This window comes from Anabas testudineus, chromosome 7, assembly GCF_900324465.2.
Source record: "Anabas testudineus chromosome 7, fAnaTes1.2, whole genome shotgun sequence".
Classification (NCBI taxonomy): Eukaryota; Metazoa; Chordata; class Actinopteri; order Anabantiformes; family Anabantidae; genus Anabas; species Anabas testudineus.
In genome coordinates, this window is record NC_046616.1 from 20,290,604 (window position 1) to 20,317,033 (window position 26,430).

At 39.7% G+C, this 26,430-nt stretch overlaps 2 protein-coding genes across 5 annotated transcripts; one reads left to right on the forward strand and one right to left on the reverse strand.

Moving 5' to 3' along the window:
• Positions 1–908: 908 nt before the first annotated feature.
• LOC113166934 (kelch-like protein 12) lies at positions 909–7,885 on the reverse strand. 4 transcript variants are annotated; one of them, XM_026367202.1, is made up of 13 exons: positions 7,593–7,880; positions 7,384–7,494; positions 6,336–6,562; positions 5,838–5,991; positions 5,414–5,631; positions 4,636–4,785; positions 4,400–4,514; positions 4,197–4,303; positions 3,917–4,112; positions 3,660–3,818; positions 2,537–2,635; positions 2,269–2,455; positions 909–1,904 (listed from the first exon to the last, which is right to left on the reverse strand). In XM_026367202.1, exons 2-13 carry the CDS (start codon positions 7,436–7,438, stop codon positions 1,778–1,780), a joined length of 1,794 nt encoding a protein of 597 aa, XP_026222987.1. In that variant the 5' UTR covers positions 7,439–7,494; positions 7,593–7,880; the 3' UTR covers positions 909–1,777. The 4 variants fall into 4 exon arrangements, with proteins under 4 accessions (XP_026222987.1, XP_026222988.1, XP_026222989.1 ...); XM_026367203.1 differs by lacking the exon at positions 7,384–7,494 and having other exon boundaries at positions 7,743–7,885; XM_026367204.1 differs by lacking the exon at positions 7,384–7,494.
• Positions 7,886–14,186: 6,301 nt separating this feature from the next.
• On the forward strand, positions 14,187–22,603 carry ptpn1 (protein tyrosine phosphatase non-receptor type 1). Its single transcript, XM_026367237.1, has 9 exons — positions 14,187–14,443; positions 16,242–16,332; positions 17,638–17,738; positions 18,449–18,547; positions 18,644–18,781; positions 18,904–19,113; positions 19,301–19,462; positions 19,580–19,737; positions 20,403–22,603. Exons 1-9 carry the CDS (start codon positions 14,387–14,389, stop codon positions 20,692–20,694), a joined length of 1,308 nt encoding a protein of 435 aa, XP_026223022.1. The 5' UTR covers positions 14,187–14,386; the 3' UTR covers positions 20,695–22,603.
• The last annotated feature ends 3,827 nt before the right edge of the window (positions 22,604–26,430 follow it).

Here is a 26,430-nt window from a genome sequence, read left to right on the forward strand (position 1 = left end):
TCTTCAACGGCAGGAACTGGGAGACAAGTCGGGATCGAAAGGAAAGATTAATGCAGCAGTGTACAGAGACGTCCTTGCTGAAAACCTGTTTCAGAGTGCTCTGGACCTCAGACTGGGGAAATGGTTCATCTTTCAACAGGGCATCGACCCTTAGTATACAGCCAGGTAACAAAGGAGTGGCTACAGGACAACTTTGTGAATATCCTTGAGTGGTCCAGCCAGAGGCCAGAGTAGAACCTGAGTAAACATTTCTGGAGAGATCTGAAAATGTCTGTGCACCGATGATCCCCATCTAACCTGATGGAGCTTTAGTCTTTTATTTTTCATAAATTTGCTAAGATTTCAAACAAGCTTCTTTCACTTGGACATGATGTTTTTTGTTGTGTAGACTTTTGAAGAAAATAACAAATGTAATTAATTTTGGCATAAGGTTATAACAGTACAGGCCTGTTAGCATGCTAACATTTTGATACCTTATCCTCTTAATTTTACCATTATAAAATAGTTAAAAAGAAAGTCTTACTAGCTGTAGCTGTTCACATGTTTTGGTCTCTATGAAAGTGGTGTAACATGTTTAACATGCATTTTTACCTGCTAACATTGTTAAAAAGTACTTAAAAGCAGGGATGGTACTCAAAGACTCAACATCACTATTACAAAATGCTTCCATTTACTACCAGACAATAACACAAAGCAATGCATGGATGTATGTAACCTGTAGTTCGATAAATTTGAGATGGCAAACTGCACTTAATGAATGGATGGGTCATCACACATACTCTGTGTACTCACAACACTCTGTGGATGTGAACGAGCTGTCACTGACACAATTGACTGTGTGTGAAACGAGCATACAGCCTCTCTACTTTACTTATAAGGTCTTCAAATGCACCACATAGAAAAATGTGTCAGTTCTTAGTGTGTTTATTGACATCCCAGGCAACAGTGATGTTAGGACTTTGTGTCCTACAAGTACATGTCTAAACATATAAGCTGAGGAATCAAAAAAACAAAAAACAAAAAACATGCACCTCATGCTTATTGTGATATTTCAATTTTGCCAAATAAATGGAAAAAAATAAGTCAACTGGTACAACTCAGTCATTTTCTAAAACAATTTTCATCTCTATGGATGTTCTGAGAACAACAAGAAGTATTAAACCTTAACTATATTAAAGTGATTTGAGTCTAAAAGCCCTGTTTACATTAAGAATTCCAAAAAAGGGGTTGAATTATTGACCCCTTCATAACCTTGCAGATGCCAAATACACTCGATAATAAGACGATGTACTGTAGCTATCATCAAAGTCAAATGGGAGGCAACGTGAATGTTCACTGTTCAGTGTAGGCCAAAGTCATAAGGCATATAGCAGCAACTGGAGTCTAAATCAGCTCCATCATTTTGTGGTTTCTTATGATGAGTAGAAATATATTGCACTTTGAAGACAAACTGAAAAAATAATCTCACAGGTAACGACAGCAACATGTACCACTGAAGAGAGTCATGCAAGTGGTGATGGGCTCCTTGGAGGCCTCTTTTGAGGTGAAGTCTACCACGGCGAAGCTGAATCTCTGTTGCACAGTTCAAGTTGTGAAGGGTTAATCCAGTAGAGGTGGCAGCCCAAACTGCTCCACTTTTTCTTTTGTTTTACCTATTTGCATACTGGCAAACAAAAATCTCCCTTTGTGGCTCTGTTTTAGTGGCATTTTAGCAAAGTCTAGCTGCCTTTTCCTCCTGTCTACTTTTTCCACCAATGGTTCCTGTTCATGGCAAAGATCACTTTTCTCGTAGAACACAGACGCCTGCATCGCACCGCTGTGTCGCCATCGAAGTAACGACCTCCCAGGAGTCAATAACAGGGTCATAACATTCGATGCTGCTGAGAAGTGAGTTCCCATCGTATCTAGGGAGCCATATGAGAGACACAGAGGAGAACAGAGTCACAGCAATGAACACAAGTACATTGAAATAAACATTATCTACCTTTCATGGATGAAACAAAGGTCTAGTATCCTTGTCTAGTTTTTACGTCAATGAAACCACAGCAGACGAGTGGATGTGGAAAATATGCATCGGATTTGACAGTGTGGTTGTTCTATTTGGCCACAACTCAATGACCAGTACAGGGAGGAGGAATGATAACAGATACTAGAACTCTCAACACACACATGGTGCATGCATGTTGTATTGAGATAAATGTAAAAATTGTCATTCCACTTTTAAACCTAGCTGCCACTGAAAGAAAGACACAGGGACACTCTTTTTACCCAGCGATGGCGTAAAGACGTCCTCGGAGAACGGTTGCTCCTACATAACATCGAGGAGTCGTCATACTGGCTACAGTGGTCCAATAGTCTGTTCTGATGTTGTAGACTTCAACAGAGTCGAGATGTGAAACGCCATCAAAGCCTCCTACTACGTAGATGTGGTCATTGAGTAACGCCACGCCAGCCCCTGAAAGCAGTAGAAAATGTTCTGGTTAATGGTGAAACACAAAGCAGGCTGCCAGATCCGAGTCCTCGTTGTCCTGCCTACCTGACCGCTTGGTGGCCATGGGTGTAACACTTGTCCAATGGCCTGTGTGTGGATCATACCGTTCCACTGAGTTCAGGATATTTAGACCGTCATATCCACCTGTGAGGAAACATCAGGGAAATGACACATGACTGATGATTAGCAGAGGTGGTAAGTAACTAACTCAGGTACTGTACTTAAGTACAGTTTTGTGGTACTTGTACATTAATTAAGAACTTCAATTTTGTTACTTTTACTCCACTTCATTCATTTTGACATCAATAGTTAACTAGTTACTTTTTGCAGGATTGGATTCTTATAAAAATGTTTTTTATATTAATAAAATGCTGATGTATCATTTATGGATTTATGCATTAAATTCTACATTGTTTAAAATATACTGTTTTCTTAGTGGAATACTTTTACGTGAGTAAAAAAAATTAAAGGTTACCTCAACTTAAGATCATGTTAATAATCATAGATTTTACTACATCCTCTCTATTTGAGTTACAGGTTAAATGTATTAGTTAAAGATCATGTATTGCTTGAATTTGGGATGCGTTTTACGGTAATTACATTAGAAAAAGTGGAAGTCATTTCATATTCAAGGACTAGACAATGCGTTTGCATAACAAATCATCAGATATGATAAATGAAAAGGAGAGTACTGGGTTAACATCAGTTCCAATAAAGAGTGTTGCATTATGGGCTGTTTATAGCCTTAATGTTGCTAGTCTTGTGAGCATCTTAAAGTTGATTCACAGTGAGGTAGTCAGCAGTCTAAGTATAGTGTTAGTTCAGTTCAACCTACACGAGTTTGTGAGGTTAACCAAAGTTCGACCACTTCCAAGAACCTGACAGGAGAGAGTATGTAACTGTCAGAGTAGATACACAAATGTGTCATTTAAAAAATAAATAGCTGACAAATGTTTGGATATGCTGATTTTTGCAATATGTTAAAGTTGGGTTTTAGGATGATGTTGATGATTGTTGGATAAAACGAGCAACCTGGGTAACTCGGGCTTCAAAATGAATTTATCACTATTTTCTGACAATTTAGTACCAAAATGATTAATCGAATAAAGACAATATTCAGCCTTAACTGATAACATCAAGACTGACCCGTCAAGCTTTTTCTCCATACCTAGACAGTATATGAGTCCACTGGCCACCACTAGACCAGCCCCTTCTCTGGCTGTCTGCATATCTCCCAGCATGCTCCACTGGTCAATGTTCGGGTCATATCGTTCCATGCTGGTATGACGCCGGCTGCCATCGAATCCACCAGCAACATAAATCATGTCTGTTGAGAACAAAATAAGTGGGAACAAACGTGAACTACTTTCAGAGTAGAGCAGCATCAGTGAAGGGGCAAGTCATTAGGCAGAGAAACGTCCTCACCTCCGAGTGTTGTGGCCCCCGCGAGGCCACGCCGCACGTTCATTGTGGCGACAGTGTACCAGACCCCATCCTCGTCTGCTGTGTAGTCCAGGCACTCCACGGAGCTGAGCCTCGACCGACCATCGTAGCCACCGATTACATAAACGCGATCGTGGAGAGACACTGTGGCCACGTAGCGCCTTTTCCGTGCAATGTTCTGTTTAAGACACACCCGTCTGCACTAGCCAAATCAACTGAGATAAACAAAACCACAAGTTTTTTTTATATATTCAGTACTTACAGGAAGGAAAGTCCATTCTTGAGTTTTTGGATCATATTTCTCAACTATGTCTATTGGGGACTGCTGGCTGCCAAAACCACCAATGACCAACAGGACTTCTTTGGCACCTGAAAAGCCAAGTAAGTGACTTTTACTATCAACAGTGGTGTGAAATAGAAAGATGATACACAGGAGAAATAGTGTTTTAAAAACAGAATTCCTACCTAATCTAGCTTGTGTGCGTGGGCCCTGCATCTCACTCCTCAGTTCTGGTCTTAAGTGGAATTTCTTTGCCTCATCAACAAGGTCTCGACATGGCAGGCTACACCGAATGAGGGGCTGAAACGTGTCAAAACGTGCTTAATTATGGCAGTAACAGTGATATGTCAACAGATAATTCTTGCATGAAAGCTTTTGGCATATGATTACACAACAACCTGCTGTGTGTCGTCTGGCTCACCTCAGCATCAATGACATCTGTAATGTAGCGCGGAGTCAGCAGCGGCATTCGAACAAACTCGAGCATGTCGGGCAAATAGGGCTCACGTTCTTTTCGGTTGTGTTTGACCCAGTTTAAGACGGCTTCAAATACTGGCTCCTCTGAATCCACCTACATACAGGCAGCACATACAGTAAGATAAATGAATTAAGATTCACCTGGTAGTATTAATATTAACAATTTAGCAATTAATCGCCTAACTGCAAAGACACAACATGTAACAGTGAGACAACGCAGTCTACAAAGGCTGAACAAGCCATAAGTTCTCACCCTCAAATCCTCACATGGGAAAGACGACACAAAACGAAGTAGTATTACTGAGGGCAAATTATGCGTGACTGTGATTTACATGTATAGTCTAGTTTTCCTTTAAAACCAACAAAAATGACAGGAAGAACCTTTGAGAGAATTGATGATCTATAAATCATCATGTGATAATAACTGTGTTTTCACAAAGCATTATGTGTGGTTGGGAACAGGAATTTCCTGAGCACAAAGGTAAACTTAAATCAGGTTTTCTTCTCTGCAATTTCATTGTCAGTCCAATGCACAAGTGTGAGTGGATTTGAGAGGGGGGCCCTGGCGGAGATTACAGCAGGTTGGTACTTGCTTCTCTCTTTTCACACTTGCATGGTTACCTTTACACCTATTCTAACCATTACGCTTGTTACAGGTATATACACACAATATACCACTAACACCAAAAAGGTTAAAACATCTAGACTTCTACTTTTCATACCTGGATTTCATCACATTTTATAAGCTTTTCAACTTCTGTCTGGCTGAGCAGCATAAACTCCTCGTGCTGAACCACCTCTGAGAAATGCTTCTGGGAAAAGAGTTCGGCGGCCTGCATCAGGTCAAGGCAATTGTGAGTTTCGGCAAAGTCACGAATACCCAGACAGTTAGAGGGATCAAGCTGACTCTCCAAAAAATCACAACATGCTCTTTTCACTCCTGGGGAAAACAGAAAAATTCATATGTACACACGAGTCGTCCATATCCAGGCAGATCTTGATAAATATAATTTTTAAGTAATCTGTTAAGTGTTCATTTGAAACTTTCACAGCTAGCTCATTTAGAAAAATGGTGCAACTCAATGCTTGTTGTCACTGTTATCAGCTGGCTTAAAATCAAAGTACAGCAGGCACTCCTAAACGTACCTTTGAGCTGCAGCAAGCACGCCGCAGGGAGCAGTTCTTGTACATTTTCCACTGTGACAAGCACAGTCTCTGTGTATACAAAGTCCAGCAGAATCTCCATAGTTGATGCAGTGAGCCCTTGAATGTCGACAAATGACTTTCCCTTCTCTGAAAGCTGTAGAATTACAAGAAATGAAAACATCAGGTCTAATGAAACATATCAGTGATGAATTATTTGTATTTTTATTGAGTGTTGTTCAGTAGTTTAGTAAAGTCTAACACTGCCTCGGAGAAGCTTAAAAAGGCCAGAAAGAACAAACAAAACAAAAAATGTTCATGTATTTCATTTGGGCATCTTTTTTCCTGAGAAGAGAATATTATTCCCTTAATTCAGTTCATTTGCAACATGCTTTGGACCGTAGAAGCAAAAAACAAAAAAACAAACAAACAAAAAAAAAACAAACAATTTATTGATATGTCCTCTTTTTCTCTACAACAATTAGAAATTTTTATCCTTACCTCACTGGTGAACATGGCACAAAAGTAGTCACTGCAGGCGGCCAAGACAATCCGGTGAGCTGGAAAATCTGTGTTCTCCACCCGCAGAGTTATATCGCAGAGTGTGTTGCTCTTGCGAAGTGAATTCATTGCATTCAGGATGGATTTGGCATGAGAATTGGTCATGATGTCTTTGGGAGCCATGCTGCCTTGAGACTCTCTCAAGGATCTCAAACTACTCAAGGAATCTAAAATAAACAGATAAGCAGCGTCTGTTAATGGTCTTTGAAAGAAAAAAATTACTGTTATGTATAAAAAAGATTTACATTATGATATAATTCTGAATCACACTTTAAGGTCGCTTGCCGAGTGGCTACATGTTAGAGCACTGTCTGTGTGCACAACATGGATGTGTATTGTGTGTGAGTTCAACTGATGGGTAAAGCATTTCTTATTATACTTAGGCATCATTTAGAAATTAACAAACTTAGTACAGTAGTAGAATATTGTACCAACTGATATTTATTTTCATTACTAATATATCAGCAGATTTTTTTATTGTTATTTTGTGATCAATCTGTTATTTACTTGGTTTGTAAAACATCAGAAAGTAGTAATTAAAGAACATAATGGTGATTTTTAGTTTTCTGTATTCAACCACTAGTCCAAAACCTAAAGAAGTTCTATACTTTAAGTATTGCAGGAAAAAAAAAAGATTAATCCTGACACTGAGGAAACTGGAAACATCATAAACTGTATTGGGCATTTCTTTTTATTAAAAATTGTTTATTAGATGATCATAATGTATTTTAGATGTAAATACTATATATTATACTATGTTATCAGATTTGTTGACAGCTTTTGTCAGTTTAAGATTTACATACAAAACGTGAGAAATCTGCTTTAGATTAAAAGTAAACTGAAATAGTGATGAAAAAAGTAGACTGAACTGTTCCTTTCTCAGCTATAAGCTGAAGACGTATATCTTCAGTAACATTTTGAATTTACTTAAGGTCATTTATTTAAGGTATTTTCTGCGTGTGATATTTCTAACGCCAATACAACTTACCGTTAAAAGATTTGAACACTTTTTCCACCACTGGGAGGCAACTATAGCTACACATTAGCTAGCAGCAGCCAACGACAGCTGAGGGCTAACGCCAACGCCAGACAACAACAACTAAGAAAACACAGCCATATAAAGTGATCGGGCGGCCAGAGGAAGACAACACATGAAGCGACACACACAGAAGAACGTGTTAGGAATTTACATAATACCTGTCGCTGCCGCAAAGCAGACTGAAAAAACGTCTAGGCTAAGTTGCTTTGCTAGCTAACGTTAGTAGCACCAAAGTCCCTTGTCCCAGTTCTTGCTGTCAGTCACACTGTCTGGAGAAAGACACTCTGCTACGGCTAATCCATGGTTACCTCTGCTAGGCCGCACTTTGCGCGGACTCGTTCGGGACATATATGCCTGGAATTTCAAGATAGTGCCATATTATTCCAGTTACGAGTTTTAATCAGCTAGGATATCTGGTGGTCTAAACTGCAGCAGGTCACAGCAGCACTGAGTCCACAGATTGGACGTAAACAGACCGCTACGCTGGTCTACGTGCGCAGCCTGACGTTTTACTGTGACGCAATCGCGTTACGTTAAAACTCAGCATGAAGTGATATGAAAAGTGGTTGAGGTTTACACTTATTTGGTTTTTCTACACGTAATAAAACACCTCCAATCAGTTGGCTAAAGATCTCTGGAACTGAATTAAAAATATGTAAGCACATGTACAATACCACTATGGTAATTTCATAATTTATCTGAGTTTTGATTCATTTCATACTGTGTTTTACTACTTTTATGTATAACATTATGTCCTTGACTACCAGAGGTAGAAGTAAACAAAGCCAACACTCAATGAAAAAGTGCAAGTAGGCTTCTTGATTAAAATGTCCACCTCAATTTCCTTTCTCAAGTTGAAGTACTAAGTACATGCTCTTAAAGTTAATGTTAATAAAAATAAGAGCAAAAAGATTTCTGTTACCTTTTGACTTAAACTAAAACTACACAAAAAAAAAAAAGGTGGAGCTCAATATAATCACTTATTGGCACTGCCAGTTGTTAATAGTGCAACACTATTTATTAGATAATTGTAGACTATTTTGTATTGAGAATCTGCATTTGCAAAGTAAACTTGTTACAAGGAATTTCCACAGGAAATATTATTTTATTACAAATAAGACACGAGAATTCACATTATTATCCAAGATGTTACAGTTCAGCTTTATAAGAAAAGTTAAATCTGACGTCTGATGTTAACTACTCATTTTGTAAAGCTCAATCTAAAGCACCTTCTTGTTTCTTGATTTCTCTTTATTTTGGTATTTCTTTTTTACTGCCTCCACATTTATATTTGTTCATTAAAACTGTGAAATACTTCATAATCTTCTTCTCTGAGTCATCATTGCAGCTGTCCTCTTCAGTGTTGTATTACTGCCATCTTCAGGAGTTACTCAACCCTTGCAGTGTCTGGTCTGATAAACTTTTCAACCAGCCCTTGTTACTCAACCCCTAACTTGTCACAGATTTAGTCTGTTTGTATTTCTTGTAACAGAAATAAAGATAGAAAAAAATGAATAAAACCGTATTTGAAAAGCAAGTGAGCAACAATTAGAAATTTTAAGACAATTAATGTCTCAACCTACAAGTTCCCTGCAGCTACAAGATGGCTGATATCATTTTATGGACTACACAGCGTGTGAAAGTTTTGCAACGAATAGAGATTAGTAAAGTTATGTAGCTTTGGTGATAATCCAGCTTTGGCCTTGTCCACTTCATGTCTTAATCTGAAGCTATTTTAAAAATAGTAAATTATGGGGGATTTCACAGTTGCACAAAACTTCTTTTCATATACTGCCAAGTCTCATGTTGCTGCATCTTCTTTCCAGCCAAAACTTGACTTTATTGACTTGACTGTTCTCTCCAATTCCCAGTAGGCCTGTAGCACTTTTTAGGTTGGGTAATCTCCGTGACCTCTTACATTCATCCAATAGTTAACCAGAAGCTGTTTTCTGCATAAACACAGTGGCATTCCTCCTGTCTCAACATGTAAGGCACACACAGGTGAAGTTTATATTGCGTCTATAGGCTCCACAATCTTAAAGTACACAGGCCTAGAAATGTCTACCATCTGTGGTGTTACAGATTTCTTGTGCACTCATTCTCATTGTCAATGTCGAAACAGGTGAGGACATTCTTCAAAACTGAAAATTCAGGGCTGTTTGTGAAGATTGATTTTATCTACGTATTTAGGACAAACACAAACAGTATTTAGGACAAACACAAACAGTATTTAGGACAAACACAAATAGTCTCTATTTGATCAGGTACAGGAATTAATTTGAGTTCCTTTTGTGCAAGTATAATCCTGCTGATCGTGGATTCTTGTTTCATTGACCTAACCACATGTCTGTGTGGTCAGTCAGTTGTCTCTGTCAGCTCCAGAATATTAAATACACAACATTAAATGCAAACTGGTTTGCTTTAACAGCACTTTCCTAATATCTACTGTAGTTATTGGCATCCGATTCCTGGAGTAATGTTCTCAGGATAAGAATGATCCTGTTGGTTAACTAGCTGTCCATACCAAATGATCAGCTTTCGAATTGATTTCACCTTAACTCACCTTAATTTAATCCCATAACTCTTACAGAGTTCTCACTTGTTTTTGATGCCATTCCATCTGTAGATATGTTAATAAAAATAAACAAAAACATCTGTTCCTCTTTCTCCTGATCCTTGTAGGTAAAACCTGATTTTCAGGATGTTGTTGTTGTAGATAATGGCAGCGTCATCCACATTGTTCACATATGTTTCTGCGTATAGTGTATGTACAGTATGTCTGGAGGATTATGAGCCATGAGGTGGCACACACCAATAGAATTTCTTCCTTGTGAGTTTTCGCCTTTGCACAACATTAACAGAAGCCACATTAACAGTGATTAGTGTTGAGATTACAACTAAGAAAACAACAGCAATTATATAAATAGCAAGATGCAAGATGGTAGATGCAGGTAGTTTTGGAAAATCTCAGTATATTTTATTCTATACTTACTGCTTTTTGCAGTGATTCAAAGTTGTTGCTGTGTTTGTCTGATTCTGCCTCAACAATTTTCTACTGCATCATTGCATATGCATAGCAAGCATTTCGGGAGATGTGCACCAGGTGTGCAACTGCATAGTTCACAGCAAGTATACCAACATCCTAACAGAATAAGGCTGTTACAGACAATTTTAATGGTTTTAAATACATTTTTTGGCTACATCCCTGGCACATTCAGATTTGTTGTACATATTTTGCATTGTTATTTTACTGTGTTGTATGCAATAAAAAACGTTTAAAAGATTGTTTAAAAAGAAAAAAAAATCTGATAGTCAGTGATGAGGATTAGGCTCTTGTCTGTACTCTCTTTACTTACTTTCAAATCCTCCAGACCCACACAAGGTAAGCAAGTAACTATGTGAAGATGATGCTGATGATGCTGTTATTACTATTATTATGTGTAGGTGTTGGCAGACAGCAAGTATAGCCTAAGACTTATCATAGTGGCAATAGTGGGCAAGTAGAGGTAGGGTACCCAGCTAAATCACTTCTTCCTAAATACAGTAAGAATGTTGATGGTTTAAATTTTTGACTTATCAAGTTATAATTAAAGTAAAATAATCTGATGATTTGATTTTTGATTTTTCAACAACAGTCTGTTGTTTTCATTAAACAAATAAAGGTCAATAATGAAGTTACTATTTACCGATCTCATATATTTTATTTATTTTTGGCATAAATGGTCTTCCATACTTCAAAGCAAAAGCAGTTTAATAGCCTGTATATATTTATGAGGCTGTTATTTACTTGTCTTATACTGCATATGTTGTTTTTTCCTGTTACCTTCGTGTATTTTGGTGCCAATAGTGGAGGTGTCCCCTGGATATAACTTGAACTCTATACGGACTTTAATAAAATATAAGATAAAAAAAGATGCCTTCTGCGCATGCTCACTGTTTGTCGGTACAGCTGCCGCAGCTGGATTGATAAGGTGATTAACTCATACAAACAAAGTTCAATGTCCCGATGTGAGAATGGACTTTAAGTCCTTCTTTACAGTAAAAGAACAGACAGCGGAACCTTTTGTCTTTCTGCTCTTTTTCACCACAAAGCCCGGCAGCTACACGGAGTGGGGTTGTGTGTCCGGGCTGTGGATGGACCGGAAGCGGCAGAGGGAAGTGACGCATCAGGAAGTGAGAGAGGAGGAATGGAAGCAGTTAGCGGGAAAGATGAAGACTAGAGTACCGTGAAGAGGGCCAACATGAACATAAAAAAACATAAAAAATGGAGCCAACAAACTGAGATTTCATATCCAGAGGAAACGGACAATGAGCAAAGTTAAGGGGCAACATAAGGGCGAAACGGGGAACATAAAGTAGTCTTAAAATTGGTCAAAGAAGGAGCTCGAATTGGTGAGTGGAACCCGATTCAACTAACCAAAACGATAGCGTTAAATATGTTGGATGGAGAAATTAAAAGCGATTGGATCATCAATTATATTTTGCAGGGACAATGTGCAGAGTGGTAAAGCTATTAAACAATACCAAAGACAAAAAGAGTGCAAAGGACACTGGCTACTGGCAAAATGACAGTTGAAGGTTGGAGACAATTTACAATACCTGTGCTCAGATAAATGTTCATTTATCAAAATGTATTAAAAGCATAATTTTCACTTTTTAAAATAAAAATGAAAGTTACTAAGAAAGAAGATCCGAGTTTTTTTTAATTCTCTTTACTATTCTGCGTATTCTTCCCTCCTCTTCCCTACTTGAACACAAGGTATGTTGTCCAAGACTGTTTAACATAATGATTAATGATATCTTTGATCAAAATCAATTCATACTGATGATGGGGACTTGGAGATAAGAGGAAGGAATCCTAGATGCATACAAAAGAAAATGGAGACTGCGATTGAGATTGTAGACCAGTGGGCTTTCAAGCTGTCAATGGCTAAAACTTAGGTAATTTGTTTTTCTAAACGGCATTAGCCAGTTCTGTTAAAACTGTATGGCCAAGTACTTGAACAAGTAAAGGTGATCATGTTTCTGGGTGTGCGTTTATATTGAAACACTAAACTGGAAACAAATAGATAAAGAGTTAAAGTTCATCAGTAAACATCTACCAAGCCTTGATGAGATCAACCTTAGATAATGGATATGCATAGCCTATTTGTCAACCACTGAGACAACCTAAGGAAACTTGATGTGGACCAGGCTCAGGGACTAAGAATATGTACAGTAGCAAGCTTTTAGAACATCTCTAGTGGCTGCTATTCAAGTAGAAATGGGGGAGATGTCATTAAGGATAAGGACAGTGCAGCTTATGCTCTCACACTGGGTCAACTTACAGGGGCTCACACCCAAAAAGCATTTTACAAGAATGTTGTGCAAAAATGAGGGGAGGTCCTTGGAAAGTCGGAAAAAAGTATCTTGTGCAGATCAGGGGTTAAGACGTAAACAGTCCTGTGCAGATCAAGTTGTTAAAGTTCACAGTGTGCAGTGTGAAGGACGGCTCAAGACAGGGGGGAATTTCAGCCTTCACTCTTTCCCTCCGGGTGAAATTAAAGTGCTGCATCGCATGGGGAAGGAACGACCTCAGTCTGTCTGCGTAGCAGGGCAGTGACAGCAGCCTGTCGCTGAAGCTGCTCCTCTGCCTGGAGATGATGGTGTGCAATGGGTAAAGTGGATTGTCCATAATTGAGAGGAGCCTGCTCAGAGCCCGTTGCTCTGCCACAGTTGTTGGGCTGTCCAGCTCTGTGCCCACAACAGAGCCTGCCTTCCTAACCAGCTTGTCCAGACGTGAGACAACCTTCTTCTTTATGCTGCCTCCCCAGTACACTGCTGCATAGAAGAGGGATCTCGCCACGACAGTCTGATAAAACATCTACAGCAACTTTTTGCAGATGTTGAAAGACGACAGTCTTCTTAGGAAGTAGAGGTGGCTCTGTCCTTTCCTACACAGAGCACCCGTGTTGGCAGTCCAGTACAATTTATCATCCATCAGTAGCTATTCTTTTAGATTTGTTGTGGGTGTCAGAAAACTATGTAAGCAATGTAACAATTACTCCTGATAGCTGGGCAGTCCTCACAAGCATCAAATCAGGGAAGTCATGTAGACTGGATGTTCTATTGGAAATGTACAATATATTATATAGGCTGTACGAGAGGGGTTGGCTGTTTTGTTTATTTGGGTTACTGCCCACGTAGGAATAGATGGGAATGCTGACATTCTAGCTAAACAATCGATGAAATCACTGACAGTGGCCATGCAAATTCAGCTGAGTAAGTCTGAAGGTAAAGCAATACTTAAAAAGCAAACATACAAAGTATGGCAAGAATACTGGGACATAATTAACACTGGAAGGCATTTACAGTACATAACATGAGGAAAAATGGGTAGAAACCGAAAAGAGGAAGCTAACATTACTCGAATTATGATTAGACATACAGGTTTGAATCAGTCACTTCACAAAAGCCAAGGTAGACAAACCACCGGACAGTGTGTTCATGGTGATGAAGCAGAAACTGTCAAACATGTGCTGCTAGAACACACATGGATCAAAGAGAGACACTGAACAAATACAAACCTGTACAACAGATAAACCTTAGTAAATCAGTGTTATGTAATATTCATTCATTGTGTATCTCAGGGAAATATGATTAATGGAGAGACTCTAGAGGTTTTTTTTTTTTTTATTTCTGCCGATTTTCTGTTCGAAAGAAGAAGAAGAAGAAGAAGCAGCAGCCGCTCGGAGTGGGAGGAGCCAGCGGCGTGTTTCCGCTAAGAGCAGGCCGAGCGGGGCAGCACGGTGATCGGTGCAGCCCGACGACTGTTACGGAATAGTGGCGGAACAGTCGTGTGATACCGACACATACTGTTACAGTCCAAATAGCTGGGTGACTGGGGAGCCGAGGCCGCCCGTATTAGTGAAACAAGAAGAAGAGGAAAAGGGTGGCAGCTGGACTGTCAGCGATGGAAGCCGAGTTTCGGGAAATCGATGAAAACGGGAGCTGGAACGCCATTTATCAGGTAGGAGCTGTCGACAGACCAAGGTGGAAACGGGCTGTGGGCGAAGCTGTCACTTTTTAGGCCAAACGATAGCCAAAGCACAACGAGCCCGACACATTGTGTGTAGCTATCTGCCGTGTCTGCTTTAGTCCGTGTTCCGCCCGCTCGGAACAGCCCGATGATTGATGCGTCTCGGTGTCTGACGAGCACAACATCCCATGAGTGAAAAGCACACCAGTCCACATTTGATCTACCTTTATGTTTGTTACACGTGTTAGGACATACATATTTCATCTCTCAGCAGTCCTACTGGGTGACGTACTTAACCCTTACTTACACTTACATACTCCATTGCCCCACAAGTAAAAGTCTACCGATTATTTTCACTATCGACTCTTCTCTCTTCCATTTCCTCTATTAATAGATTCACAAAGATCGTCAGAACAATAATATTCAGACTATTTTAACAATCTGACAATTGAAGTCATTTTTCAAACTAAAAGTCCTAAAAATAAGGAGTTGAACCATGCCTTCTGGGACTCATGGAAACTGGAAATGGTTAAATATTTTCTGATATTTTCTAAATAAGAATAAGGTTTAGTTGCAGATATACACAGCACTAGATGATGGGCATCTATAACCAGAGAAGTTTGGCATTACTGCTTAAAAGATGTACTTAAAGTAAAAACACTCCTGTAATGACCCCCCCAACTGGCCCTTTCACTGATATCCCATCCTACTGTACTTTCATCAGACTTTTATTGGAGCTGTGTTGTAGCTTGATCTCCAGACCAGCTTCTTTATGAACTCAACTTGGTTTGTAAACATTCAGAAAAATAGTAATATAACAAGGCCTCACTTTGGGATGCGACACCTTGTTTTGTCCAACCGAACGTCCAGACTTCAAAGTGTTATTAAGCTGGATCCACAAATGTTAAAGGCGACACCACTTAAAGTTAGAGCCCATGATCTGACTGTCATAGAATCTCATTGATCTTAAAGTGTCCTGTCCATCATCTCTCATCTCAGGTGAAACAAGATGATGTGTCGTCTTACTCCTGTGAGCGACCTTCACATAGCTTCAAAGAGCCTTAATAACGTGGAGCCGTGCTAGGCCAACAAAAGAACAGAAGGATATAAGCCTAACGTGGATTGAACATAGTACTTACGCCGTTCTCTATTCCTAGTCTGGCTGGACTCTGGAGGAGATAATTGGCATCAGAGTTCAGTTTGTGGACATATAGTGATATAATCGTTCATCCAGATCACCCACCCCCATTTAAAGAGTAATCATTATAGTTACCAGTTGATTTTCTCTTAGCTGAATTATTGTTTCACCTTATTTGTGTTTGGAAGTTTGTTCTATAGCAAAGCACCATAGTTTATAAGCAAGAGTAGACGTAAAGCAGCAAAAATTTAATTCTTGCTTAAGTACAGGACTTGAGTAAATGTACTTAGTTACTTTGCAGCCCTGACTTCTAGTTTCCTCTGATTAACTGGTTTTGAATATCTTGGCCACGCGTTCTCCAACAGCACATCCACTGATGACAGCTCGGTGTCGACCGGCCAACATTAGTTTATTTTTACTGTTTGTGTAAAACACAGAAGTAGGGCACTCTGGGCAGTTGTAGTAGTTTTAATATCTAGCTTGAGAGAACTTGACAGATGGCAAGTTATTTTTAGTTTTTTGCAGAATTAAATATAGGAAGGAACTACCCTTCTTTCAAGAATTTTTACATGTGCTTAGGTTGTGCTGTAAAGTGTAGAACAGCTACAGAAACACCGTCTGCACCGCTAATGTTGTTTTATTCTGTTGCAGGATATTCGCCAGCAGTCTTGCGAGCTGCCTTGTAAGGTTGCCAAGTTGCCTGACAACAAGACTCGGAATCGCTACAGAGATGTTAGCCCATGTAAGTTTGTTTTCCCCTGGCTCAGTGCACTTCACAGACCAGCCTTATACATTTAAAAGTATTCCTTTGAATTCAAGACGTCTTATTCCTTGGTGCTCCACTTACAGCGTTGTGTCTGTTCAAACATCAGCCAGTGGTGAGTCTTCCACAGCTGACGTTAACATAAAAATGTTTAACCTCAGGCACAATTAATATATTAATCATCTGAAGTGACAGTGTTGGTCTTACACAACAGGTACAGTACTGTGTCACTGCCGATAGACTGACATAATAAGGGATGTAACTATGACGATTCATAACTTTTGTTATTGTTGCGAAACTATCAGTTCGTATGGTGATATAATGGTCATGGACTGGATTTTACGTGTGCTACTGTTGTGCCTGTTGGTGTCTTTTAGTTCGTTTAGATTTCTGTGGTGAAAAAGTTGACTTTCAGTTGACATCAGTGTAGCTGCTGCAGAATTAGCCGAGCAGCTCTTCGTGGCACGTGTGTTCCTGACAAAACTAGACACTAACATATAACAAAAATAATTTGCAATAAAACTTAAAAGAGATGTTTGAGGATATTAATCACAGATTGTCCTAACATGTAAACCAACAGCACAATCAGACAAGTATACCGCACTACAGAGACCTTAGTGGATTGAAGAACAGCAAATCATCTAGGTTTTTAAGAAAACTGACTGACCTTCGATCTTTTTTTCTTCTTCTTAACATAAAAGTGTACTTTGTTTCATCTCGTTTCCAGTGTTTCTGTTAGATCATCTTGTGTTTCACTCTTTAAAGCACTCTGTAAACATTGTTCAGAGAGACACATGAATACATTTGTAATTTTTTATGTAACTGAATTATTATTCTGTTTTTTTTTTTTTCTTCGTAAAGTCACAATCCAACAGCTGAAATATGTTGTTTCCTCTTTTTCACACCGCATAAGCTATGCAAATTGTGCAGACTGGGTTTCAAATAGTTACAGTATATGCCATTGCGTGTGAGTGTGTGTGTGTGTGTGTGAGTGTTTTAAAATTCACCTTTTACAAAATGTGAAAATCAGTAACCTGAAACATCTTCTAACTGCCTTTTTACTTTTTAACTAAGTTGTTCTTTCAGCTGGATATCGAGAAACGCTGATGGCTCGCTATTAAAGACAGAAGCTAACACTCGTGTTGCGTTCAAAGACGGACATGCCATATGATCTCAGCAGCTGTGTTGCTCTGATAATTGCGTTTTCACTCTCTGGGGACTGTTACACATTAACAACACACAAGGATACGGTATTTTCATGATTCTTTCTGTTTTCCTCCTCAGTTGATCACAGCAGAATATGTCTGCAGCTGGGTACGAACAACTACATTAATGCCAGTCTAATAACAGTAGAGGAGGCACAGAGGAACTACATCCTCACTCAGGTAAGAAGACGGTTCACTATGCTGCTCTGGAAATGGAACAACATTACCTGCTGTTGCATCTGAGCGGTAATGATCCTTCCTTACACAAAATTTAGACCCGCTCTTTCTTTGATACTGCACAACAACTATTGTGAACACCTACAATGGAAGTATTGTGTCAATAGCGAGAGGGCAGGTCTGGCTTCAGTGGTAGGCAAATGTGGGAGAATACCTGTGCTGTGACATTTTCATATACACACTTTACATAAGTTGCTGCTTAAACAGAGTTCAGATTCCCTGATCGACACCTCATAATAAGGAAGTGATACTGCATATTAGATCGTTTATTGTAAGGCTCCCTCTTTTGCATACATATGCAGGTCATTGCCAGTTTATTAGGTACACCTAGCTAACGCTTGTGCAGTGTGACGTAGCAGTACTGCAGTAAATCCTCCTTCATGCGTACTGCCTTTGAACTGCGCTGCATTAACATTGCGCTTGGCTTATTGCTGTACAGTTCCTGTTGTTGTATAGTCTTGGCTTGGTGTGTAATAAACTGTCAGAGTGGATGAACATTTTAGGAATGGTTTGCAGCACACTGTAATGTGGTTGCAAGTATTGTAACTCCATCAGTGGGTACAGGGAATCAAAGTGACTGATAATTTCCATATTTACTATAAGAAGCACAATAAATAAATAGAAGCACTGTCCTTATTTACTTCCATTTAAAGGGACCCCTTCCAAACACATGTGGCCACTTCTGGGAGATGGTGTGGGAGCAGAGGACCCGTGGCGTAGTGATGCTGAACCGAGTCATAGAGAAAGGATCTGTAAGCAGCGGTTTCTTTTCCTCACAGTGTTACCTCTGAATTTGTGACGCTTAGTTTGGCCCCCCTTGTGTAACATCAACATTGATTTGGATTTAGGTTAAATGTGCTCAATATTGGCCACACAAAGAGGAGAGGGATGCCATCTTTGAAGACACCAATTTCAAGCTCACCTTTGTCTCAGAAGACATCAAATCTTACTACACAGTCCGTCAGCTGGAATTGGAAAATCTGTCTGTAAGTGAGCTTTTTCTGGCGTTTCTGTACGAACACAGATTTCATATTAAGCCTGCAGTCTTTAAATACTCAGTCATTGTGAGTCACTGTGTCTTCTTTGCTCTTTTAATCTCCCTGTGCAGACTCAAGAGACTCGTGAGATTTTACATTTTCACTACACCACCTGGCCTGACTTCGGAGTTCCGCAGTCTCCTGCCTCCTTCCTTAACTTCCTGTTCAAGGTGCGAGAGTCAGGTTGTCTGAATTCTGAACATGGACCGGTGGTGGTGCACTGCAGCGCTGGCATCGGCCGCTCGGGGACCTTCTGTCTTGTAGACACCTGCCTCTTATTGGTTTGTATAGTACTCTGCTGTTGTAAATCACGCTAACAACAGACTTTATCTTTTGTACCTTTTCCATTAATATTGCTAAGGAAATGACTTCAGGCTTATCTTAAAGTGTAATAGTACAATTCTTCTTGATCGATCAGTAATAAAGTGTAATAAACAAATCTTCTTTTCTTTATGCTGTTCTATCTAGATGTCCATTCGTAAGGATGCGTCTTCAGTGCGTATTCGTGATGTGCTGCTGGAGATGCGACGCTATCGAATGGGCTTGATTCAGACAGCAGATCAGCTTCGCTTCTCCTACCTTGCTGTCATTGAAGGTGCAAAGTACATCAAGGGGGATATGTCTTTGCAGGCAAGTCTTTCCTCTCTGTTCTGTTTTTTGTTTTCACTTGGTGTATGTCCTTTAAAGAGTAAGAAACATATGCAAATATGCATAACTAGCTATAAAAAACTTTGTTTTTCTCCGAAGGAGTCATGGAAAGAGCTCTCAAACGAGGAAGACGATCCTCCAGAGTTCACTCCTCCTCCTCCTCTCCCTCCTCCCAGAGACCCTCACAACGGCAAAGTCGAGCCATCGTTTTTCCCAGGAAATGAGATCATCCAACGCAGTGAGATCCGCAGTGTGGGGTAACTGTCTACATCATGTTATTTGAAAGATTTAGTTACGCATTATTCAGTTATCTGTAAGTTTTTGTGCCACCTGTCACTTTTGAAGGATGGGAAACCGATAATCAATCAGCCGTAGGTGGAAGAAATTCTGTGACCCTACAGAAACTTCAGCCTTGTTTACTATGTTGATACACATGGCTTTCTTTTTATTTATGGCAGGTTTGCATCAGCTTATGTCTGCATAAGCAGTATTTGTTGTGTTGTGCACCAAATTGAAATGCCGTAGATGCCACATTAGTTACTATAACATTTTCTTAGCCAAGTAATTTAGTTTTCATTTAGCAACTGTTATACGACCTAATAAAACTAAACCAGATTGCTCCTTAAGGGTATTCTTGCTGTTATCTGCGCAGTTGCACACACAACATGGTGCCCATATGTAGCCAGTATCCATTTGGTGGCGTCAGAAATGAACATTGCATATGTAAAATGCTATTCTGTCCGTCAGGGATGATGAGGCTCTATTCTGCCCCTTGGTGGCCAACCTTTTAAATTCTCCAGACAAACACAAAGTACAGAAATGTGCGAACAGCGGTGTTACTGATGCTGCCGTAATCTTTGCATACGCATTGGCTAGCAGCCAAGAAGACCCCCTTCTTACTCTTACTCCTGTCCTGATTCAGGTCTTCACAAGAGTCTGCACTACGGCAGAGGAACGTTGCTGGGCCTCCTGACTGCGGTGAACAGAGTGATGGTCGCATGGGAATCCAAGATCTTACCTGCAGTGATCCAGCCAAATCCCAGCAGCTGCATGAGACCGAGGAGAACAAGGAGCCCAAGTTGGCAGAGGCAGCGGAGCAGCCTAAAGAAAGCTCCCCTGTGCCGGGGACTTGGTCGCCCCTACTAACCAACGTGTGCCTGTGCACAGCACTGGCTCTCAGTGCTTATGTCTGTTATCGAGCCTATTTCCACTGATATCTGTCCTTTCTGTTCCTTTTCGTTCCTCCCTGTCTCTCCACTGATGTTGCAAAGTGGACTGCGCTGGCCAGTCAGCCTGCTTCGACTCTGCCAGTGAGTGGATCATTTGGACTTCAGCAGATTCAGGTTCCCTCGTTTAATTTGACAAATGCAGTGCGAGGGGTTGGCTGGCTGCCACTCCTTTATTACCCACCCAAACATTCTCTCAGTGTCATCTTGGATGCTCAGGGCCTCAGTTTTTTCAGGTTTCACATCCCAAATAAGTGTGCTGACTTTAACATGGGCTCAGCAGTATGTATCATGCTCAGTAGACAAAATGAGTTTGTTTTAGCTCCCCCTGTTCTGTGAACCAGGATGAATGACCTGTAAGCTCCTTTTTACACGTCTCATCTATTGTAATTTACCAAACGACGCCTGTATGTGTTCTTCCACGTCATTCTTCACTAATGCGTCTGTTTTGTATTCACATTTTGTTTTTCTGCTTACACAAATTGATCTGAGATACTAGAGCCAGAATTTCGACAAGCCTGTGTAAAATATGCCAGTATGGGTGACACTTGTGTTTTTTAATGTTTTTTTTTTTTTTTTTCTATTTTTGTCATGGGTCTTACATGAAGCCCAACAATAGGGTTAAGTATGTGAAACTGAGTGGGAAGCAACCCTGCGCTCAGCTGATAAGAGATGCACACTGTGGTGGGCAGTGAGTTATCTCTGCTCACTCGTGGCCTGTATATGGCTGCAGGAGTCATGATGGTTGCAAACATACAAGTATGTGCGTTTATGGATGTTTGAGCATTTGCGCGAGTGGTAGCTATTGGAGCTTTCTACTGATGCTTGAGTTCAATATACTCGGTGAGAAATATTAACTTAACATGTCCATTGCGTCACATGGGAGATATGTAACTGTGTGACTGTGTTGCCTCCCGTTACCTGATTGTCCCTGCGTCTTCTCTCCCTGGTAGCTCAAAGGTGAGTAGGTGTTTAAAAAAAAAAAAAAAAAAGGTGCAGGGATAGTGTGAGATTTCTCTTTCTCACTTTGCTGGCATTCTCACGTTAACATCAGGAACATTCAGAAATCTTAATTGTTTTTATGACTTCGTTTTATCCACTCAGACTGAAACGTCTGAGTGGATAAAAGTGTGAGGAGGAGACTGTGCAACACAAGCTTAATGCGGCTAATGCCTGCAAAGTCTGTCAGTCAGTTATGCGCAAGAGGGCCAGCTTAATGAGCTGAGACGCAAAGTAGCTAACACCCAACTCTTTTCGCCAGCAATACAAATCATGTGTCACCCTTTACTTCATCAAACTTTGAGTGTGAACAGGGAACCAGGGATTTTGAACAAACCAAAAATCAAACACCAGCACAGGGATTAAAAACAATACACTGTATCCGTTCATGGCTTGGCCCTGAGCTGGCAATATTGTTTTGTATGATAGTTTTTTTTAAAGCATGCTGCATTTGTGAATCAACAGGTTTGTCCTAAGAAGAGATTAGTTAAGCTGCTAGCATTTGGTTTACCTTTTGTGACTCGTCAAAATTCAGTGCTCGAGTCCGACAGCTGTACCTTTCTTTAGAATGTATAAATGTCCTCCTGAAGGACACACTCTTATTAGATATATATTTTTTTCAAATCAGATTTCAGGTTTGCTGAGTTGTTTTTTGTTTCAGCTTCAGCAAGGGATGAAATCTCCGCACCAGTGCAGCCGTTGCACAAGGTTTCCCTGATTTTTCTATACTATGCTGAGCTCAAAAACATGTATTTTTTTATTTACATCTGTTGTTTTCCTTTTTAAATAAAAGAAAAGTTAACTGTTGATTTGTTCAAATTTTTAGAACAGATTTATGTCTATAACCTTGTTCTCTTACTTCTGAACAATGCTAGTGGTAATAAAAGGTCACACATCATTGTGTTTCTATCTCACTATTAGGCCACTAGTATGAACAGAAACGACGTGATGTGTCTATTTGTTTTGAACCAGAGCACAAAAGACACAAATGCACCACAGAAATGCACTTTTCTTATCACTTTTACTTTTCGTGAGTGTGTCCCCTTGTGAAGGTACAGCAGTCCTATCACTGCGGTCACTTCATTGTTTCCAGTCCTCTGGATTCATTGCTTGTAATCAGTAGTATTATTAAGGACATGCTGCATCTAATGATCGACTGCTTTAAAGTCACAGTCATGAATACAATTTTGTATATTTTTAATAGGATATGTTGCTACTGTTAAGAATGTAATAAAGTAATTAAGTAATATCCTATTCAAGACCCAGAGACAATTTAAAGAATGTAACATAAAGTGGGAAAACAGGCAAAATAACCTTCATTAAAACAGGAAAATTAGATATGACTTAAAAAAAATGGTACAATACATAATAGTATATGAAACCTATGACTACACAATATCAAATTAACATAAAAGACCATTAGAGAACTGAAGCAAGCAAAGTAAAGATACAAATCCAGTGACTGGCAGATTGAACAACAGCAGTAATGAGCTCTGTTTTCCTGGTCTATGTTATGTGTCAGTTTGATGATAATTACAGTAATTTCACGTGATCAACCGCTAAAAATGCTGCAGCACACAGTAAACAGTTGGAACATGTCATCTCGATGATAATTATAATAGTTCCAAATAATCAACCAATAAAATGCTGCCACACGCTGTAAACAGAAGAATCACATTACAAGGCGACACCTTATGATACAATGCCCTTTAGAAAGAGCTTAAACCTGACTTTATTTAATGATGATTTAGAGAGGAGTTACAAGACATTAATTAGAACAAGTTTCCAGGTTGTGGAGAGTGTTTATTTTTCCACTTTAATGCAGTTAAACATGAGTGAATGCTCAGGGAGTTCTGTCTGCAGTTACAAATATTAAATCATTTATTTGCAGCTAATGTATAAGAGTTAAATGATTTAATGAGATTAATGTTCTAGTTATGATTCATTTACGATTTATTGTAGGTGCTTAAATATGTCCAATGAAGTCAGAGTATTTTATACTCTTACAGTGCACTCTACATTATTGTGATGTATTTCATGAGTACTGATAATTCCTGACACAGTTGAAGCACCACCAGATGGCTCTGTGGGACTGTGTCACTGGTCTCTGAGTAGAAGTCTGGCTTTCTGTTGCAGCCCACTCCTTCCTGTGTTCTGTACCGTACCTGGCGTTATCAATGATGTTTTATTTACAGTCAACAGGAGTTGTATTTATCTATTTGCAGAACATACACATGCCTGCACTAGGAAAGTACAATGTGCATGTCACCAAAAGTGTCTCGTTTTGCTTAATTCGAACTGCTCCCATTTACACAAAGTGTTTTTGTTTCTCTCTTGTCATTGTTGTTAAACTTTTAAAGCTGGACTTTAAATTTTACCATCTGTTCAGGCCACTCACACCGCAGACATTACTGATACAAGACTGTTTCTCAACAGTTTGTTTTGTGTGTTTGGTGAAAACACACCCACTTCCTTTCTAACGCACAAACACAGGAGTTTAACCAAACTGTTCCACCGAACACAGCACAAAAATGAGTTGAGGCTCCTTTTAGAGTAAAGATCACCATTATGATGGTGAGGGAACACTCAAGGAATGAAGAATATTTCCAGAGATACGTGCATTGCTTGAGTACACTCCACAACAGAGGATTTGGCAACAGTCTTGGCTAGAACTTCCTGTTTGGGAAATAAGGGGCAGGCACTGGTACGCGGTGTACAGGAATGCAACTTAAACAGAGTGAGTAATAGCACTCCCAGCCTCTGCTTAGCTGTTTGCTGACGTCAAGCCAGCCAACAAGATAGAACAGGCTGCAGAAAACTACAATCAAGGTGTGACCAGGCACCGGAAATCGCCTCAAAGCCCCAGTTGTTTCTATTGAAACTACGTTATGTGGGATCTGACAGCACTGTCATGACACATGCCGTTTATAGTGAAGATTATTTACATTACACCTACGTTACTATACACAGGCTAAATGTCATTTGGAATCTGTATGAGATGTGTGTGTGTCAGCTGTCAGGCCTACATATTCAAATGTGTGCGATTTCTTTTTCTCAGATCACAACAAATGTCAAAAGTGCACTTTGTGTTATCCTACAGTTCTTCTTACTCAGCCTGATTGTGCACAACGCTGACTCCACATTCACCATCGACCAGAAATGGATATCTGCCCTGCCCTACTGACTCTTCTAGCATGTGTCCTGAGTTTAGTTATTAACCTGGAAGTTCCCAGTGGCTGGCCAGCTGTGAGGGTGGGTAGGACGATCCTTAACTGTAAGTCTCTTTTGTAGCCTCATTTTCGCAGGGAGCCACGAGAGGATCAGGAAATTCCTGAATGTGAGGGGAGTCAGATCTTTCCAAGTGTGACTCTGCAAAGTCTGAGTCACCACACGCATCAGTGCTGCACAATAGGAGCTTGATACAAGGAAGTGTGAGTACACCGTCAGGTGTGCCATGTCTCTTCTTGCCCTTATCATTTCAAAACTTTGAAAAGCCAGTGGGATTGAAGAGACTTTCAGTATCGCCCTGTGCTGGAAAACAAATCTTTGAGGTCACTCTTCTATATTGTGCTTCATTTTTGCTTAGGTTTTCTATTTTGGTGACCTGTATAGTTCTGCTACACTCTTATCATACTTTGCATTAAACGTGAACTTTTGAAATACTTAATTTGCTTTTTAGCCAAGAGTTAAATGAAAAAAGAAAATAAGAGTCAGCAGCAAGTTAGCATAGCTTGAAGCACACATTATATTTCATGTGTTTAATCCACACAAAAACTGACAAGACATAATGTCTCGAAAGAAGTGACAGCACTCTCTTGACTTGATTTTTTTCTGAGATGTAATGTGACAGTTTGTAATGTGAGTAATGCGAGCTTTACACGTGTTAGGAGGTGAGCTTTGTTACCTTTGAACACAGCCTATTTCCACTAATTATAGTGTTTCTGCTAAAATAAGCGAATCTAAACCATTCCTAGGGGTAACATCTCTTAACATTCATATATGAAAGTAGTTTGTGGTTAGTGGTATTGTTATCTAACTCTTAGCACAGATTAAACAAATGACTACCAACATTATTTCTGCTTGACCTCTCAGTCAAAAGCTATGTGGAGTTGTGGCCTTTGGTCAGCTGTTGTTAGCAGCTCCACTGAAATCACATTTACCTCCTAAATAGTTGAATTCAAATATCTGCTCAAGGCCCAAAGTAAGAGCATCCAGGACTTTTAAGAAAGAAAATTCACAACACTTTAAAATTCAGCTTGCTAAACTTTGAAAGAGGTTCATTCTTTCTTGTATTGTGCACAACATTAGAGAAACACGAGGATTAATCATCTTGTTTCCCATCAAATGTATATTGTAACCCCTATGTTGGAAATTATTTGACTAAACTACCTAAATCTTTAGCATATAAAGGTGTTGATCTTATAATAATCTTCATCTCAGCTACAACAGAAAAATGCCTCTTAGACATTATTGCATCATTATTAACAGTCTCAGCATTTGTGATCAGCACAAGTGTTTTTTAACGCAAATGGAAAAATGGTGCTGCCTCTCAGTCAGAGGCTTAATGTTTTTTGTTACGTCTGTTGAGACATTCACCCGTGAGCAGTTCCTTTTCCTGTTCCTGTCCCCCTGGGTGCTACCGAAGAGGACCAACCGTCACACACACATCAGGGTGACATATAGTCCTTCGACTATCATAGGCTGAATTGCATGCATGTAGGTCAT

Bases quoted from the DNA above. Each gene is read 5' to 3' on its own strand.
- ptpn1 (XM_026367237.1), top strand. From the start codon at position 14,387: ATGGAAGCCGAGTTTCGGGAAATCGATGAAAACGGGAGCTGGAACGCC. The intron at 17,739-18,448 runs GTAAGAAGACGG...TTCCATTTAAAG, and splicing joins GGAACTACATCCTCACTCAG to GGACCCCTTCCAAACACATG. The intron at 18,782-18,903 runs GTAAGTGAGCTT...CTCCCTGTGCAG, and splicing joins TGGAATTGGAAAATCTGTCT to ACTCAAGAGACTCGTGAGAT.
- LOC113166934 (XM_026367202.1), bottom strand. From the start codon at position 7,438: ATGTGTAGCTATAGTTGCCTCCCAGTGGTGGAAAAAGTGTTCAAATCT. The intron at 4,515-4,635 runs GTGAGCCAGACG...GACACGTTTCAG, and splicing joins CAGATGTCATTGATGCTGAG to CCCCTCATTCGGTGTAGCCT. The intron at 4,304-4,399 runs GTAGGAATTCTG...TTGGCTTTTCAG, and splicing joins ACGCACACAAGCTAGATTAG to GTGCCAAAGAAGTCCTGTTG.